Source organism: Vicugna pacos, chromosome 26 (assembly GCF_048564905.1).
Source record: "Vicugna pacos chromosome 26, VicPac4, whole genome shotgun sequence".
NCBI classification, from domain to species: domain Eukaryota; kingdom Metazoa; phylum Chordata; class Mammalia; order Artiodactyla; family Camelidae; genus Vicugna; species Vicugna pacos.
Window position 1 is genome coordinate 15,758,947 of NC_133012.1, and position 19,856 is coordinate 15,778,802.

General features: G+C 39.1%; 1 protein-coding gene across 8 annotated transcripts in view; it reads right to left on the reverse strand.

Annotated features, from left to right (window-relative positions):
- MTUS1 (microtubule associated scaffold protein 1) overlaps positions 1–19,856 on the reverse strand; it is a 130,030-nt gene that overhangs the window by 49,576 nt on the left and 60,598 nt on the right. For 6 of the 8 annotated variants that reach the window (XM_031691459.2, XM_072950393.1, XM_031691456.2 and 3 more), the window contains 2 exons: positions 11,088–11,222; positions 8,671–8,709 (listed from right to left, as the gene is read on the reverse strand). In XM_031691459.2, coding sequence (XP_031547319.2) covers positions 8,671–8,709; positions 11,088–11,222 — 174 coding nt within the window. Of the gene's footprint in view, positions 1–8,670; positions 8,710–11,087; positions 11,223–18,036; positions 18,523–19,856 lie in introns of those variants that run through there. The other 2 variants (XM_072950395.1, XM_031691457.2) reach the window with 2 other exon arrangements.

The window sequence follows — 19,856 nt, forward strand, 5'->3', positions numbered from 1 at the left end:
GGATTTTTTTTGTTAGTTAAGTAACAGTAAACTCTAAACTATCCTGGTGAAAAGGGAAATCCTTTAGCCTAGACTACCCAAAGGAAGAAATTAGCACCGTGCCACCAATTCATCACGGTCATTAACATGTTTACTTGAACTACACTAAAGCTATGCCACATACGTGAGAATGTAATGCTGCTAAGGATCTTTTAAAACAGAGCAAGACTCTTGCTTCTCCCTGTGAGTGACCCCATGAGGCCCTGTGTGGTTTGCAGTGGCTCCCACCCTCTGGGGAACTCCTCTATCAAAGGCCAAAAACAAACAAAACAAGCCAAAAAACAGCGGAGCAAGGAACTGCAAGAAAAAAGAGAAGCAGTGCCAGTGAGAAGGAAGAATCAGAATCAAACAGGAACACAGTAGTTCCTGTTTGTACAGCAACGTATGTACACGTACACACACACACACACACACACACACACACACACACATGAGCGTGCGCGCGCGGTGCATGAGATGAAAACCTGACACAACAGCTCAAGGGAGATTTTAATTCTTCCCCAAACACAGTCTGCCCCCTGGCGGCAACTGAGCACAAGTGTGCCAAAGCAAAGGGACAGCCCTGACAATCCATTAACAGCCAACTCATATGATATGCTATGTGCCAGGCACACTCCTAAACACTATGTATGTACCCTTTTGAATAATTGAGTAAGCAGTTACTGGGGTTACAATGATTTTTACATAATATGTATACTTTGGGGGGTTGGGGGAGCACAGATTTAAAAACTGGCTCCAAAAGGTTCTTTGATTAAATATCTGATCAGCTGTGACCACTGGTACATAGTTTCTAAAGTTACATTAAATATAGAAGAAGTACCTAAATATAAAAAAGTGTTCATCTTTGTTATTATACAAAGTCTTAATTTGATTTAAGAGACCATAAAGATCACCAGGGACAGTAAGGAAAAAATTTAAGGAAATTCTCGTACCCAAGATAGAGCAATGTAATTTCAGCTATAAAAATGAGCAGTAAGATGAGCTTTTATGAAGTACAGCAAAGCCTTTGTTAGGATGTCAAGTTGAAAAACAAAACCGTGATTTAAATTTGTATGTATAGTAGGATCCCACCTTTAAGCAAAAACAGTAACAAATATGGAAGCAAATAAACCAAAATGTGAGCAATGCTCTGGGAGCTGGGGTAGGCATGCTATTAAAGAGCTGAGTTTCTACTAATGATACCAATAATGAAAAATAATCACATAAGATCCATAGTAAGACTTAAAAAACTAAAGATCTGTCATGGCTGATACAAGTGTTTGGCAGGTCAACGTATTAATAGATTCAAACAAGAATCAGGTTCCACTGCAATCTGTGTAGAAGTGTGTGTTTCATCAGTGATCTGGTTTTAGAAAACAATGATGTTATGAGTCTAGTGCATGTTGTGCAGGGTTACTTAGATGCTAGGAAATACATCCAAACTAGGACAGCTTTATTTGCTGTTGTTAATGATCATCAAAAATCTGGAAATGAATATTTAAACCAGTGATTCAAAAAAACATCTCTCTCCAACCGATCTGCCCTAAACTCCAACATGGAGCAGCAAGCTTCACGTTTCTCGCTTCCTTATCCCTAACACAACACTAATGGCCACAATTTTCTTTCTTTTTATGCCTTATAATTTTTACTCTCTTTTATGTTCAAATCTCTATTCTAATTGTAGGAAGTTCAACTCAGGGTCCAACTTTTCCATAACATCCTCTTCCTTAGTAGAAGAATGTCTATAAGATGTATTGTGCATAACTGTCAAAAAATTCACATCTCCAGCCACCCATTAGATTATAAATTCCCAAGATCAGTGGCACTGCCTTTTGTTTCTACGGTCTCCCAAAATAAGAGCATTAATATTTTATCCATGTACAATGCTCATTTTTAAAAACTAAGGGGGGAAGAAAAGCATGTTCAATGTAGAATTTTTTTAAAATAAAAGTTAAATTACTTGTACATCATACTGCTCTGTAACCAGCTTTTTATTAAATTTAAAAATTTCACATTTATCTTTCTATGGCATTAAATAAGCCTCTATACTGATTTTAATGGCTTCAAAAATGTCATTAAAATGTCAATGAACATAATTCGAACAAAATCCATTGTCTGAATCATTCAGGTTTTTTCCAGTTTTTCCCCCTTCTAAGCAATTCTGAAAAGCAATAAATAATTAAATCAATTATTTTCCTAGAATCAATTTTGATAAATGGAATTCCAGGGTAGAAAGCTTTTTTATATGTCACCAAAGTGCCTCCACCCAGAAAGGCAGTAGTAATTTACAGCCCTCAGTTGCATGTATGGGGCACCAAGTCCTCACAAATTCACCAACACTGGGTAATATTCTTAAAAACAGACAAGAACTGACAGCACATTAATTACCATCTGTAAAATGTTTTCATGTTTCTTTGCTCTCTATATTCCTTTTTTTGTCTATCCACTTATTTTTCTTGTTTTTACCATTTAAAACATTGAAGTATAGTTGATTTGCAATGTTACAGTAACTTCAGGTGTGCAAACATAGCGATTTGATATTTTTACAGATTATATTCCACTTAAAGTTCTTATAAGATATTAGCTATATTCCCTGTGCTGTACATTAATTACATCCTTGTGTCTTATTTTATACCTAATAGTTTGTACCCCTTACTCCTCTTCCCCTATCTTGCCCCTCCCACACCCTTCTTTCCACTGGTAACCCACTAGTTTGTTCTGTATCTGTGAGTCTGTTTCTTTTTTGTTATATTCATTTTATTTTTTACATTCAGCATGTAAGTGAAGATATACGGTATCTGTCTTTCTCTGTCTGACTTACTTCACTAAGCATGAAACCCTCCATGTGTATCTATGTTGTTGCAAGTGGCAAATTTTCATTTTTTATGGCTGAGTAGTATTCTGTTTTATACATATACCACATCTTCTTTATATATTCATCTGTTGATGGACGCTTAAGTTGCTCCCAGATCTCAGCTACTGTAAATCCTGCTGCAATAAATTCAAATGAAGTCTTTACATTTTCTTCAGATACATACCCAGGAGTGGAATTGCTGGATGATACAGTTAGTCTATTTTTAATTTTTTGAGGAAACCCCAAACTTTCCTAGTGGCTGCACCAATTTACACTCCTACCAACAGTGTACGAGGGTTCCCTTTTCTCCACATCCTCGCCCTTATAATTTGTTGTCTTTGATGATGGCCATGCTGACAGGTGTGAGGTGACGTCTCTCTGCAGTTTTCATTTGTGTTTCTCTGATGCTTTTCTTTCCTACCGTGCAGCTGTCTTCATCCTGTGGATCTTACAGACCCTTTATCAGAGTAAACAGGTCACAGATGCTGTCCTGATATGTTGTTTGATTGTTAATATTGTTTCCTTTTAATTGAGATACAACTGACATATGACATTATGTGCAACAAGGACTAGATACAGGCATAACCTTGTCTCATTGTGCTTCACAGACACTGCATTTTTAACAAACTGAAGGCTCGTGGCAACCCTGCGTTGGGCAAGTCTATCACTGCCATTTTTCCAACAGCATCTGCTCACTTCATGCAACTATGTCATGTGTCATCTATGTAGTAATTCCTGCAATATCTCAAACTTTTTATTATTACTATATTTGTTATGGTGACTGGGTATCTTCAATGTTACTACTGTAATAGTTTTTTTGTATTTTTAAATTAGGATATGTACCTTTTTTTTAGATACAAGGGTATTATTGCACAGTTAATAGATTACAGTATAGTGTAAACATAATTTTTACATATACTGAGAAATCAGAAAATTCATGTGGCTCACATTACCATGTGATCTGGAATTGAACCCACAGTGCCTCGGGTCTACCTGTATTTGTCCATAATGTGGACTGATCACCAAAACAAGTCTAGTTATGGTTAACATCCATCACCATGTTTGTAATGTTTCTGACAAAGGGGAGGTCTAAAACTTTTGTTTTCATAATTATTAATTTTTTCTTTTACACCAATGTTCCTGGAAAGGTCTTTTCTATCCAAGTTTATGCTCTGATTTCTGTTTTCAACTTTTATCAGTCTGGAATATATTTGTACGTAGTATGGGGAGTAGGAATCTAGCTCCTGCTGAAAAGATAGTCCTTGTCCCAGCAAGATTTACTGCATAATCCATGCTTTTCCCTGATTTGAACACCACGTATAACATGTGCCAAAACAGCATAGGACTTTCAAGTCAGAGAGGAAAGTTATCCTCATAAACCAACACAGAAAGATAGCCTCATGCCGACTCTCATCGGAGGAAATGCGGGCCACTCTGGTACGACCTCGTCAGAGCAAGCTTGCAGCTCTCACCCGTTTCCCAGCAGCCGGAGGAGCGAGTACAGAAAGCAACCCTACCCTCCTGTGCTGTATTTAGCAAGGGGCTGTGGAAGGGGCAGTGCACTTCCCACTTCCCAGGGCAGACACCACGGCACTCAAGACTGACGATCTTGTGTAAAATAATCAGGGGGCTGGATAGATACAACTCTGCTGCTTTGACATCCCGGTGGAACCACGGTAATAATAGCACGTGGTATGTGTGACATCTTCCTCATAAACCAAGTTTTATTTAGAGTCAACGTTGGCTAGAATCTTACAGCATCATAATCTTTAAATATATTACAACAGCCAGACCCCATGAGGATGGTTCTTGACTGTCAGAGGCTTTTACTGCTTGCCTTGAGGATTTAAAGTAACTCAACTTCCTGGGAAAGAACTCTACAAGCAAGCACCAGAGCGGCAAGAACAATGACAAGGATTATCCTCAGCCTGTCCCCGGCAGCAGAAAGCAGCTATCATGCGAGAGCTTTTAATACAACAGTTCTATGAGGCCCAAATTTTTCTGTACTGGGAGTTATTCCCCAATGTTCTCGTACTCCCAAATGAGAAAAGTGAGACTTCGGAGAGGCTTAGCAACTAGCCCAAGGTCAGGACACACGTGCAATGTGGCAATCCTGAGATTTAAACCAACATTCAGTGCCTGAAGAGCTCCTTCTCTTTCTTCTCCTCTTCATGGTCTTACCTGATAAGGGAACTGTCTTTGAAATAATTGATAGAAGGCTGAAACTAAAACAACTACATAGAATTTTCAACTACTAGTCAAAATTAAAAAAAATAATATCCAAGGTTGAGCAGAATATAGTGAGGCCTGCACTCTCTTATGTTGTCAATCATGGTATAAATGGATATGAAGTTTTTGGAAAGCAATTTGGTTATTTGAGTGAAGTGGCTATAAATATGCATATGTTTTATTTAAACTACTTTTAAGAATCTATCACAAAAAAACTTCCCCAAACTTTGAAAGTGATCATTGTACAAGATGCTCATCATGAATCCTTTGTGAATGTGATAAGAAGCACCCCGAATATTCAAGAGGAGTGGTTAAATGTTGCTGCATATGCTAAATGTAACCGTCATTAAAAGTGATTACTTATGCTAAGTGACAAAACAGGGTATAAAGTTATCTAATTTTATTTAAAATCACAATTTAAAATTTAAACTAAAGGGTGATCTCTAAAGCTTCACATGCGAAACTTTAGAACTTAGCAAACTGCTATAATTAAAATTAATTGACTTCTGCCCTAAATTTAAAAGATACAGAGTTGGTCAACTTTAATCTTCACCACTGTTGGTTGCTTTAAAAAAAAAAACTATCTGAAAGGTATAAAACTTAATGCTCAGAGGAACATGTCTATATGTGGAGCCAGTGTCTCCTGCACCATCTAAAAGATGACCCACTGCCTGCAGAACATGAAGAAAGTCAAGGTGCCCTGCGGTCACAGGCTACAGGGCAGGGAGAAACCTTAGCGATCAATCATTTCACCTACACAGAAAAGAAAACTAGTATCAAAGAGGTTACATGAGGCACCCAAAGTCACTGGCTGCTGGACACCACTTCTTAGCATCAACGCTGTTACTCCAACAGCCAACACACCGCGACTTATCCTCAGCAGACTTACAATACTAGGTTAGTCTCAGGTCATGACAACAACTAACCAGCAACTAGAAAAACCTGGAAAAGTCAAGTTTATGATTTTTGGAACATACATGTCCATACCACATAATCTAGATTAAATCACGATGTTGACCCCTTAAAATACATCTTTTTCCCATTGCAATTATTAGAGCATTGATTCTCCGGGTGAATGGAAGGCAGGCATCCTCAAACTCTGTCATAAACCCCATTTCCGCTCCATGGTTAGAGGCTTTGCCAAACAAAACCGAAACACAATTCATACTGTCCATTTCTCGTCTCACTCAATCAGTTGTTAATTTGCCATTCTGATAACCTTTCCTGTCAAGGCCACTGGTATGTCAAAGGCCAGTGATAGGCTTTGGAAACAAGACATGAAGTCAGTCCAACAATGTGACCAGGGAAAATGCCTAACAGTTTCTCTGTGTGTAGAAAGAAGATACATACTGGAGATTATTATTTACTATACCTGTGAAAAGAAACATCTTTTACAATGGTTTATGTAATCACAGACTTGAGACATGAATTAAGGCTGCCTTTCCAAGTTGCATAGAACAGGCATATTTGATTTTATTTAACCAGCCCCTTTACTGTGACCAGTATCAACGGCAGCTTCCAAAGTATAGAAATGTTACACAGATACTTCCCAAACTTTCATTTTGAAAACTACAAAAAATTGTTGAAAGAAATTAAAGACCTAACTAAAAGGGAAGCCACCCTAAACCCATGAATAAAAATCCTTAATATTGTAAAGATGGCAATACTTCAGAAATTCTACAGATTCAATGCAATCTATCAAAATCTCAGCTGACATCTTTGCAGAAATTGACAAGCTGACCCTAAAGCTCATACAGAAATTCGAGGGACCCAGAATAGCCAAAACAATCTTGAAAAAGAAGAACAAGTTACAGAACTCACACGTCTTGATTTCAGAATTTCTTACACCACAGTAATCAAGACAGTGTGCGCCTGGCAAGGACAGACAGCAAGATCCATGGAATAGATTAAAGAGTCCAGAAACAAATCCTAACGTTTTTAACAAAGGTGCCAAAACATTTCAGTGGGGGAAGGAACAGAATTTTCAACAAATGGCGCTGGGACAACTGGTAATCTGAATGCAGAAGAATTAAGTTGGACCCCCTACTTCATCATATACAAAAATTAACTCAAAAGGCATCTTTGACCTAAGTCTAAGAGCTAAAAGTATAAAACTCATAGAAGAAAATATAGGCATAAATCTTCATGACCTGTATCAAGCAATGGCTTCTCAGATATAATGCCAAAAGGATAAATAATGTAAGAAAATAAAGGTAAGATGGATCTCATCTAGCTTTCAGATAAAGGTTATCTGAATTTCTAACATAAAGCCATTCTATAGTGTATTAGCAATCTTTTCTCCTGAATATTAGGATGAACTGGAGATGTAAAACAAAAGGAAATAAAAAGCTCAATGTGTGCAGAATAGTTTCTTTCGATTTTTAAATTAGCATTTGGTGAACACATATATTCAAACTCAGGCTATGGGGAATCTTAAGAATTTAAATCACTCTATGTGGCTGGGTCTGCCCAGCTTTAAGAACCTACAGTAGGTCACATTTCCCTGCCTAATTAAGCTGAGGAAGCCAAACACATCGTGGGAGCATCAAGAACATTAGTCATTCCGTGTGCAATGTTTTGCACCCTATTTTCTTTAATTACTATCTATAAACAGGGGATCACCAACTTACAGCTCCTGCCCAGGTTTCCCTCACTAGATCATCGCCTTTGACAAAGCCTCTCCTAGGAACAAGCAACCCTCCTTCCTAAAACCTATTGCAATTGTGATTTTATATTTGTTTGTGCAATACTTGGACTTCCTTATGAGCTTCCTGAAGACAAGGCTCTTGTTCATTTCTGGTCCACCACTGGTGTCCTTAGCACCCAACTCTGTCACAGTTTGCCTAATAAACTGCAGTCCGTGGGTTATAACAATACCGTTTCCCCTTCTGATTTGCTGTTCTAATCCTCAATGGACTTAGAAGCCACATAACTTACAACTACATATTAAAGAAGAGAACAGAAGCAGTGTGGGGGGCGCTGATCAGCTACAGACAGAATACAGAAACTGTAGTGGATACAGTTTGTGAAATCTTCTGCGGCTCACCAAGAGACAAAGTTTTCTGATGTCTAGTTCATGTTCAAAGGTTCAGTGGGTGAGGCTGCAGACTGTCTTAGAGATGTGCGTTTGGTACAGTGTGAGAAACAGAAAAGAAATTTTTAAGCAGCTGAACTGTTAAATGGTGTTCAAACCTGTTATCGAGATTATTTAGCAATTAATGACTACCCAATTTTGAAACAGCATATTTCCTGGAAAAAGTATATTCTCCACTTCTTAACATTTTAAATATTAAATATGCTCCACATTTTTAACACATCATTATTTTAAAAAGTAAATTATCTATTATTAATAAAGTGTCCTTCTGGGTCAGACGGCTTGGTAATCATGCTCACCAAGTTTTAACCTTCTGCAGGCCAAGGTCATAAGCAGTTATGTTTATGCCACAAACCTGAAGTTACACTGAGAAGCATACTACTGAAAAATCACTGCAAATAAATTTAAATACTTGGAATGGTAACATAACTTTACAAAGACTCCTTTTCTCCATCCGTATTAAATGGTCACTTACCGGCATTAAAAGCTGTAAATAGACTTTTTCTTGAAGGACCTAAAATAGAAGAGAAATATTTATAAAATATATCTATATCTATATCTATATATATATCTATCATAGATATATATATATATGTTTTATTTGAAATATCACATGAAAATAAACCATTTTAAAAAAAAGGCTTCCCCCCCAAAAAAATTCCATTAACAGCTAAATTTTAGGTTAGATGGGAAATACTAGACATTTAATTAACTGTATTACGTACATTCTATGTATAAAATGATATTCCAAATAACATCAAAATGGTCATTTAAGGGTGGTATTATTCATCATCAAGAATTAAATATGATATGACAAACTATAGTATTTTTTTCAGTTCAAGAACTGCTGAAATTCAAATTTTACCAGTACTGAATTTATACATGTATTATACACTTGAAGCTGCTCCACTGCTGAGAGAGCAGAAAGGGCCAGACTCCATGAAAGAGAGCCACTAAGGTGTGATTTCTAAAATCACCAAGTATTAAACCCAGTTCCCTCGCTATTCAGCTATGAAGGAAAACATATTTAAGCTTTTTCTCCAAACTGCTACAACATAAAATACAGCCAGGGGAATCTTTCCACAATGTTTATGTATTTTAAATCATCAAATATACTATAATTTTATTTGTCGATTACATATCAATAAAGCTGAAAACAAATACAACCAGGAGTGGTAACAGGGACACAGCTACAAAGATAAGTCACTAGAAGAAAACTCTGAGCACTTGTACTCGCCATGATACAGTCATTTCTGGGGCATAATCACCGGCAGGGTGCTAGTTAGAACGGCTGCCACCTTCTATCTGCAGAATTCCAGACAGACGGTAATCTCTTAAAATATGTGGCTGTTATAAATGGAAAGCACTGATTCCCATTCAGGTAAAACCTCTGTGATACAAAAGCTCACCACAATTCAACAGCAAGGCATTTTAGAACAGTGGGGGTTTCTCTGTTCTGTAAAGATACCAGTGGAATCTCACCATTCTAACTCTCTGAAAGTTATCTTAGTATCAAAGTTCAACATTTCAGTTACTGGCATATGTGTAGATAAGGGGCTTTGTCACCATCAATAAAAACCAGATTCATATACTGATGTCGTCCCAGCAAGGGGTCAGAAATTCACTTAAGACCCTGGGCAGATGAGAACCTGCAGGCATATGGAAGAGTATTTTTGGCCAATGTCTATGCCTGTTTTTTTCCTGAATTGAGTTGAAAGGGAAAGTGTTGATAAATATTCACTGAGTAATTAACCTCAGGTTGCCATGTGATTTTTTTTTTTTTACATACACGTGTGTCTCAAACACACACACAAGTGTTGACAAGGATGCAGAGCAACAGACACACCACTTTGAGAGACTAACACCTTTCCGGAAAGTTATTTAGTAACATGTGATAACAATTTCACAAAGATTCATACAGTTTGACCCCGCGATTGCTCTTTTAGGGATATCTCATGGAAGCAACTAGAATCTGAAGCAATGAACAATGTTCATGTTCACAAATGTTCGTCTCAGTTATCATGTGATGCAGTGAAAGTCAGAAACTGCCCAGGAACCAAGGAACTGGAAAACAGGAAGACGACTTCACTGCCATTCAAAATGCAGAAGCTCTCATGACGTACTAGTCAATTAATAAAAAGCAAGACACAAGGGAGTGTACATGCTATGCCCTGAGTTTTCTTGAAACAAAAGGAAAACCATTATATACGCAGAGAGAGAGAAAAGGAGGAAGTGTGACAGTTATTCATGGCTGATGGGATGAAGGAGGATTCCGTGTCTCTGCGCTTTTCAAACACTAACATAAACAGGGGTCACGTATTAGAGGTAAGGCCTCTCATTCACAATTACTCTTTCAGTTAAGCCATCTTTCAGTTCACTAAGCACCAGCTCCTAACGTGCTTCAGACCCACTGTGATAAAACTGCTTGGAAACATCCCACACGAAGTGTACACCACGTATGCTGTAGACCTGAAAGTTAACCTTCATAGCTTCAGCAATCACAGCGAGTAAAGCAGACAAGAGACAAAGAACAGGAGGGAAAAAAAAGAACATGGTTGGATCAAAGGTGCAAAGTAAACCACACATTTCTGTCTCCTGTCTCTAGAGCACCACCTTAGCATGACTTACCTCTAGAAGTCTTATTTACTTTCACCTTATATCTTTCTTTGCTCTATCTGCTGATTTATATGTATTAAGTTTTAGCTAAAGAACCTACGGAATCTCAGAACCAAAATAGCTCCCTCCGTGTAAAAATGTATTTTGTTTTTATCCAACACTTTTGTAAATAAATGTTCAATATGCCATGAACCTAACTGTCAAAATTTAACTTTGTCCCAGCCAAGGATTTAAAAAGTCTTGTCTTCCTTCCTCCTTCCCCAGTGAGGTCCATACCTTTTGGAGGAGTCTTCAGTAAGTGTGTGTGAGCTCTGGGTACCAAGGGCTTCAAATATAAGGCTCCTGACGAACCATTCTGAAATGCTGCTTTTGGAGGTTTTTCCTCATACTTGACGACAGCTGCATTACCTGCTGAAACACAACAGAGAAGTACATTTTATTTTGCAGACAAACACAGTATGAATCTTCCATGATCTGTCTTTCCTCCTTGAATCCACACATGCTCAGTAAGCACCTACAATGGCCAGTCGTTACTGGATGCTGGGAATACAAAGACCGAGAGTCAGGGATGCAGGGAAAACCATAACCGGGGTGACCCCACATCCCGGCACAGCCTACGTTTATGCCTCTTGTCCAGGTCAGCTTTCATCCCAGGTAAAAGCTGGGAGATATTCTAGTACCTGTGGAGGTCCTAGACCCATCCCCTGTGGACCCAAGGGGAGATGATAAGGTGCAAACTCCTGGGTAGTTGTAGAAAGGAGCTTAGGTTCTGACCCTCTCTGCCGCAGCAAGAAGCAGAAACGCCAACATCTGTCCTGGAACCAAGGTGCAGAAGCCGGAAAGCTAATGCATAAAAGGGAATTCCACCTAAATAATAAAAACCATCTTTCGTATGACATGTAAATCTTTCCTCTCTTACTCACATGGGGGTCAGCTCTTTTAGTTTCCAGGCACTAAAAGAATTGCTGACGAAAAGACTCTGAGAAAAAGTCTGATGATAACCGACTGTGCCTGGGCTGTGATGTGACTGAGTCCACTCCAGGTAACTGGGCTACCGGGCCCCCACAGCAGCAGACCTGCACCACTTCCCGGGAACATCTCCCAGCGAAAGTGAGAGGGGAGAATTAATTGAGCAAATACTATACTTCAGGTATAACATGTCAGTGAGTCCTAGAAAGGGCATCTTTGATTTTGCTACTGTTTCTGTCTTTGCTTCTGTTTCTCCACTGGGGACTCTAAAGACAATCTTAGCACAGGGGAAGACAGTGACATCTTGAAATAAAAAACACAGCTGTAAAAAACTGTGATAATTTCTAACTTGCTGATTTCCTATCAGAACCCAAATCTGAAACCACAGAGAAGCATTTATGAGCCAGCCTTAAGTCCATGTCTCACATACTCTTATTTCTTCTTTTGCCCAATAATGACCCAAAGCCCTTGGCATCAAAAAACACTATCTTTCAGCTGTGTGAGACAACTGTGTAAACTATATTTATATATAAGTTCTTCCTAAATTATGAGTTTCCTCTTCACATTTATGGCTTTTCACTGGATTAAGAAAATAATTCAAATCTTCTACCACATCCTTAAGATTTTTATGGGGCCGGGGGAAAGGCAGAGGGAAAATAAAGGGCAGGGCCTGTTCCCTGCACCCTGAATCAGAATGAGGATGCATCTTCACACTCTGTTTTTGCTTCATGCATGTCTGTTCCATACAGAAGTCCTTTGACATAGTGCGCGTCAGCTGTGGCATGTACGGCTCAGTGGACTTTGGGCTACTTCAGGAATACAGCCACTATCACCATCCTTTATTGTGCTGTGTTCAGCAGAGGGGATCTACATTTTAAAATCTCATGAAGTATCAAAAATTTTAAAGGAAAGGTTTGGAAAAAAAAATAGTACCAGCATGTTAAGATAAAAACCTAAAAAGCTGTTTCTAATTTTATTAAGTGGTAACAAAAAGAGGGGGCGAGGAGATTGGCAGCAATGACTTAATTAAAGGGAAAGATGTCAGTATTTCCTTAACAAATCATCCCAAATTTACACTTTTCCTTTTCATTCTCCATCACTGAATAACCTTTGAGAAAAATACACTGTCCAGAAGCTGAGCTCCTGCCAGGAATTTTAACAGCACTGCTTGGCTCTTCCTAAGGGATTTACGTGTTCCATGCCGCGTTCAAGAACGCAGGCACCACACTTCGTCCTTTACTCTCTGAATCTCAGGGGGGAGAAATCCAAACAAAAATACTTTGAAAGTCTTATAGTCGTCTGTTCCCATAAAAGTTAATCTTTTTACCCATCTCCTCTTGCAAATCACACAAACTACAGGCATGTGTATGTCACCATATAGTCCCTAGGCCAGAGGGGACATCTGGAGGTTCATTCATTCATCCACTATCTGGTCTCCAACCTTAATTTCCCCTCCAGTGACCCAGATTAGATTTTTTATTGCTTGATTCTATATAAATCTTCAACACCCAATTCTAACCATCCAATTCTATTCTAATATTCAACACTTAAAATCACACATTTCTTTATTACCAACCTCGATCCTTCCTTTTAGATTCATAGAAAGAGGTGAGATGTCAACCTCATTTACGAAAATTTATGAATTCGAAGACAGCTAGAAATGTGTCACTAGGCTAAACGATCCCAGCTCCTGCAACAGCGCTAACAGACGTCACATTCAGACCTTGTAAAGACAAGCTGTCACTCTCCCCTGATCTGTGTCAAGTCCCGCTACAACGGGCCATCTGTTTGATCTTCCTGTGCCCAGATAACCCTTCCAACGTTAGGTCAGATCAACAGAGCCTTCCCTCCACTGAACACTTTCTGTCAATCTCTTTCTTTTCAGTTCCCTCCTTCCACAGAACCTGGAGGCTTGGTTTTTCCAAGGCTGACAGGGAACTAATGTAAATGATAAAAACAGAAGATACCACTACTATAAAATGCAATGTCACTTTTTAAAGAACAAATGGGGAATTAATTCATAGTCTTAAAAAAGACAAAACCAAAATTTCATAGAGCATATTTTTTAAAAATATTCTCCTATAAAATGGATATTAGGTTTCAATCAACATTTTAACTTTTGCTAAGTCAAAAATCCAAGAAAGGAAGTAAATAATGTTATTAGTCTTAACCATGTTCTACAACAATCTGGATTTGAGTCTCACTTTTCTTGACACATTTTACAAAGTATATTCAGCACCAAATAAGTCACTTATTCTGATTTTTTAAAAAACTGAAATGAGTTTAACTTTCAGCTCTATTAAAAATTTATATGATCCTAAATTCACACTTTTCATCTCTAAGCTTTGAACACAAAGAGCTTCAGTGTCCAAAGAACTCAGTAAAAAGATGTCTCACTAAAGCAAAAGACACATTTCTCATGAGGCACAATACTCCTGTCTTGTTGGCTCTTTCACAAGGAGAACAGGAGGTGTTGTCCTGGAAACAAAGTGTCTCACTGCCAGTCTTCACAGCCAATCTTGTTAGCACCAGATCTAGCATCAATCTGTAACATGTGAGGGTCAAAGATCCATATTTCAAGGAAAGAACTTCTGAGTGTGACGCAGGTACAAACACACACACACATTTACATTTATATGTGACATATATACGTACATACATACGCACACATATGCACACGCTCACACACACTCTCTGATCATCAACCACACACACACCCCACCCTCACTCCTCTCCACTTTACTAACGGTGGGGACAAACTGCAAAGCGGCACACACTTTCATGACCAAAACTTACACATCTTTCTCTCAAGTCTCTAAATGCTCTGAGCTGGCCTATTGCCCTCTAGTGAACCCCAACTTGAAGGGTGTACCTCTCTGTGGGCATGATGCCCTTTGAGTATTTCTCCTGCCCTCGATTTCAGCTCCTGGCACGGCACCTGGCTGGGGTCCTGGTGGTATCTAAAGTTTCTCTTGTCCAGAGTCACTATATTCAAATGATAAACTCTTCAGTGGCACAAGTTCCAACACAATAAGAGAGGCACATTAGTTTCAGGAAATGGACTGGCATCTCTAACATCTGAGTTCTGGCCCTGACAGGGCCACCGCCTGGCTGTGCCGGACCACTTCTCCTCTCTCGGGGTGAGTGGGTGTGAACAGGCCGTATGCAAGCAGGGTTTTCGCTGTCATGGGGCCACTAACTGATTGCGGTACTTGGTCCCACTGAGGCCAAATGCATGCCTAGAATTCTCCTAAATAGAGCACTCCAGCGGCCACAACTACTCAGTGACAGTCGGTCTACAGTTAATGTGTGGAACTGACGTGGTCACCCACATCTCAGCCAGCTCTAATACACGGTGTTAAGATCGGCCCTCTGCTGTCGTCATCCTCGGTCCTAGCTGTCTCAGCTATGTCGGTATAACAGATGCTCTGGAATCCTTATTTTTCACTTCCACGTGGTCAAAACGTGGTTCGTGTGAAATCAGAGAGACAGGGAGAAAGAGCGATGCCTGAGTCTAAGGAGAAAGCGAAGAGATTCCTACTGCAGCCCAAGCAGAAGGAAAGACTTCCCTGCTGGAGAAAGGCTTCGGGTTGTTCCCACTTTTATTTGCAAACTAACATTTCATTCTAGCATCTCATTAACATGAGTTTTTGTTTTGTTTATTAAAATACGTATTACACACAGAGCCAACCTTCTGCTCCTTTCTTGAATTTTTGGTGGATCGGTTGATCAGATGCTGCCAGATCATCTGCCCATATGGCCTGAAATCAAACCACTCAAGTCGAAGCCTTCAAGTTCCAAAAGCAAAATTACCCGGCTTTGTAGCAACAAGAATGTCTCATATATAACCTACAAAAGCATTCAATGAATGAAAACAAAATGAATACCAGTCTGGATAGCAGTATTGTCTTATTAAGTACTCCATTCAGATGTGCATGAGTGTTAAGCCTGTCCTGTAACACGGAGTCGGAGCACTTACCCACCTGTCTCTCACCCGCTCTGTACCCCCGACAGGCATCACTAGTCAAGTACACACTTTTGCTCTGAACCTGGAATCAGCCGGAAAAACTTTCAAAACTGTGCTCCAGGTGAGTCTCACCAACTGGCCAGTGTTGGCAGGTGAGACAATACCCACTTGCCATCCTGCAATGAGGCCGAGACTGGAAGTGAGTAAGGTTTTTCCTTCTCCCTGTCAGCTTCATCACTTCAGCAACTCAAAACACCCTCCTTCCAAACTGTTAGGCACCATTTTACTATCTCTTTGTGAAGAAAATAAAAGTGGTCAGGAACATCTGCTGCTGTAAGGATTTTGAAGATGATCGAGGCCTTCCTCCCCATTTATCAGGTGAGAACACTGAGGCTAAGAGTGTAAGATTGTCCAACTTCTATGAGTTAGTAATAACGCTAGGATGAGTGGAATGTCCTTTTCTACGTGTCACTCTGTCTTCATCAGAGCTGGCCATGAAGGTGAAGGCAAAGAATGCTCTGTTTCTGACAGAACACGTGGTTCATATACATACAATGGAATACTACTCGGCCATGAAAAAGAATGATGTCATGCCACTTACAGCAACATGGATGGACCTAGAAATTATCATACTAAGTGAAGTCAGACAGAGAAAGACAAATCTCATATGGTATCACTTACATATAGAATCTAAAAAAATGATACAAACAAACTTATTTTCAAAACAGAAACAGACTCACAGACATAAAAAATAAACTTATGGTTACCAAAGAGGAAAGGAATACATCAGGAGTTTGGTGTGTATTAACAGATACACACCACTAAATACAAAATCAATAACAAGGACCTACTGCATAGCACAGGGAACTATATATAATATCTTCTAATAACCTATAATGGAAGAGAATTTGAAAAAGAATATACACACACACACACACACACATATATATGAATCACTCTGCTGTACACCTGAAACTAACACAACATTGTAAATCAGCTATATTTCAATAAAGAAAAAAAAAAAGAAGAAAGATGCTCTGTTTCTTTAGTTAACATCGCCTGCTCTCCTATTTCAAAGACAGTGCCCATAGCTTTGGGAGGCATCTCTCACACTTCCTCTCACCATCTGTCTCTCAAAACTAAACGTGTTTAACATGTTTTTGTGGCCACACTGGTAGAAGGAAGCCTGTGGACTTCCTACTTGCTAATGTGGCAAAATTACAAGCTCTCCTGGGACTTCCCTCTCCATGGACACAAAGGTCCTCAAGCCTTCAATTCTTTCTGAGACCTACCATATATAACTTATTTTATCCAGTGATCTTAAAAACTGGACTTGGGTTATCTGAATCTGGAAGAGCTTATAACGTTTAACCTCTAAAAACGAGCACATTTGATACAGAAACAACTGTACAGTGTTTCGTGCTAATATCCAAAAGAAAATCAACACTGTAACTTTAAATTTTTCTACGCTTAAAAGAACACACACAAAGAACCTGCTAAAACCCCCAAATAAGAAAGAGTTATTGACTTAATCCGTCTTGATTCAGTCACTTTAAAACTCAGTGATGTTATTACTGTAGGATCCCTAAGTACAGAGAACCAGATGCTAATTTTACAACAGCACTATGCAATCTCAGAAGTTCCTAAATGATGCCACTATGTTACAGCAGCACATCACAAAGACATGAGCAGACCAAACAAGAAAACATTGTTTAAAAGGGCTCAAATGTTTCACTCGATATGAATTCAAAACACTGGTCAAAAGATTTAAGTTATTTCCTAACATGACCCCTCATTATCAGAAATAGGAAAATTTCAGCACAAAATGATTTTTTCCCATGTTTTAAGGTAATCTTTAAAGAAGTGCACTTTTAGTATTTTCAGATAAAACATAATGAGTAAAATAATTTAAAATGTGATGTTTTCACTTTACTTCCAGGAAAGTATTTTTCTGTACTTGTACAATTAACTCATATATACACAAAAAACTACCAGTTATTTAATTAGAAATGAGACCATTAACTAGTTGGTCTTCGATAAAATAATTTCATGTGCCAAGAACATCGACAATGATGCTGAAATGCATTTAGTCAGATTCCCAAAACACCTAATGCATACAATAAATTGGTTCTATATAGAATCATTTACAATGTAAATATAAATATGCCCCAGAAATACTACAATTAACAAACTACAAGTTACAAAAATATCAAGAGACGCTAAACCAATTTATTGAGTAAAATTTAAGCATGCTTACAAAGAAAATCAAACCAGAAATCGTCGACCTACTTCTTTTCCCAGTAAACGTGGCTAACAAAGGAGCTATGCAAAGGCTGTAGGATCCCAGGAGCAGCAGTGTCAGTAAGGTAGCATCATAGTGCCTCTCGGAGCCAGCCGGCGGGGTGAGCGTGGAGTTGATAAATATTTTTGAAGAAGTATCCGTCTCTGTACAACTGCGAAATCCTCCTGGTATAGTCATTTAAAAAGATCAAAGCAAGCTTAAGCAGGAAAAACTGCAGCCATGTTCACCCTCCTATCCCTCATGCTTGCGCTGGGTGAATTAGAATGGAGGAAGAAAAAAAACCCCGTAAGCTCCAAGGCACTCCACAAAACAGATTAAACCAGCTAGCAAATCAAACTAAGAAAGACACTCCTTGATTTGAATGCTTAATCTGCGACAGGGACACACAGCCACTGGACAGGCTCTGTGGGTAAACGGGAAACTCCTTTGTTCGAAGACAAAAAGGGACTGACAAAAGCATTTCACACCCTCCTCGGTGTCAGCGGGTCCTGAGACGGTGGCCACGTCAACATGGCTGTCAACGGGGAAGGCAGGGCGGCGGCCCCAGCGAACATGCCTCCCGCCAGGGTCACCGGTCCCAATGCCACCGGCCCTCTGAGAGCACCGTGGGGCTTCTGCTTCGGTAGAAATTCATATTATGAATGGAGAAAAGCAGCAAGTGCAAGGACCTTAAAATAATACACGTGGGAGCTACCTTTTCAGATGCAAAGGGCATCGTGGGTTACATGCAAACCCTTCTGATCTTCTGCCACAACCTCAAAACTCAAATAAGCAGCAGATAATTGTGCCGCTGAATTTTAAGTGACTTATTTCAGCGTTCCTGGATTCCCGGTATTCAGCTACTTACTATCCCAGGAGACCAGCTACTGGCACTAAGTGCCCTCTGAGAAACGTGCTCATTGATTCAATGCCTCACCCTCCACAGAAACATTCTCAGTTCTGTCACCTGCTGGCTGGGCACCCTTGGACCAGTGTCAACCTCTCTGAGCTACAATTACAGCACATATAAAATCAGAGTAACAGAAGTTATTTGAGAGGGAAAAAAGGAAAGACTGTATGGTAACCCTACACAGTGTGCCACAACCAGACGGTTTAATAACCATGACTCCACTTTGTCACTGTCCCCTCACCAGAAAGAAGAAACTGATCTCCCCTCAACCCAGAAAGAACACCCTCTTAGATCCTGTCTTATCTGCTATTCTGGTTACGGCACACAAATACTGTCTTTCTCCTCCACCACCTCTTAGATAAGGACCATTTCTTTTACCTAATATCCCTCAACTACAGTCATGTCTACACAGCAGGCACTCCAAAATTGTTCAAATCAGTTAATCCATGAATTATGTTGTGAAAGAAACGAAAAAGGAAACGAGCAAATAAATGCTAAGATCAAACACATATTTTGAATGAAAGGGTAACTCCATTAATTCACCCATTTTATACAAAAAATGGAATTCATATTAACTGAAAACTTCAAAAATATTCTCAGTTTAAATTACTTAAAATGGGGCTTCAAGTTATAATACATTACTCCTAATACCCTGAACCTAACATCCACAGTATAAGATTAGAAAAAGACACATCTACAAAATACAGCCTTTTACAGAGTAAATGAAACTCAAGTTCTTTCTTTTTTTTCTGATTTCCAGTTGGGTCCCAACAGTCCTTAGATTGCTTTCTTTCCTTAAAAAACAAACCAAAAAAACAGCATCACATCAAATGGTACACTTTAGAATCCTTCATGAAAAAAAAGGAAAAACAAAACCAAGTGCCTTAACTCATAAATATTTCAGTGTTTCATACATAG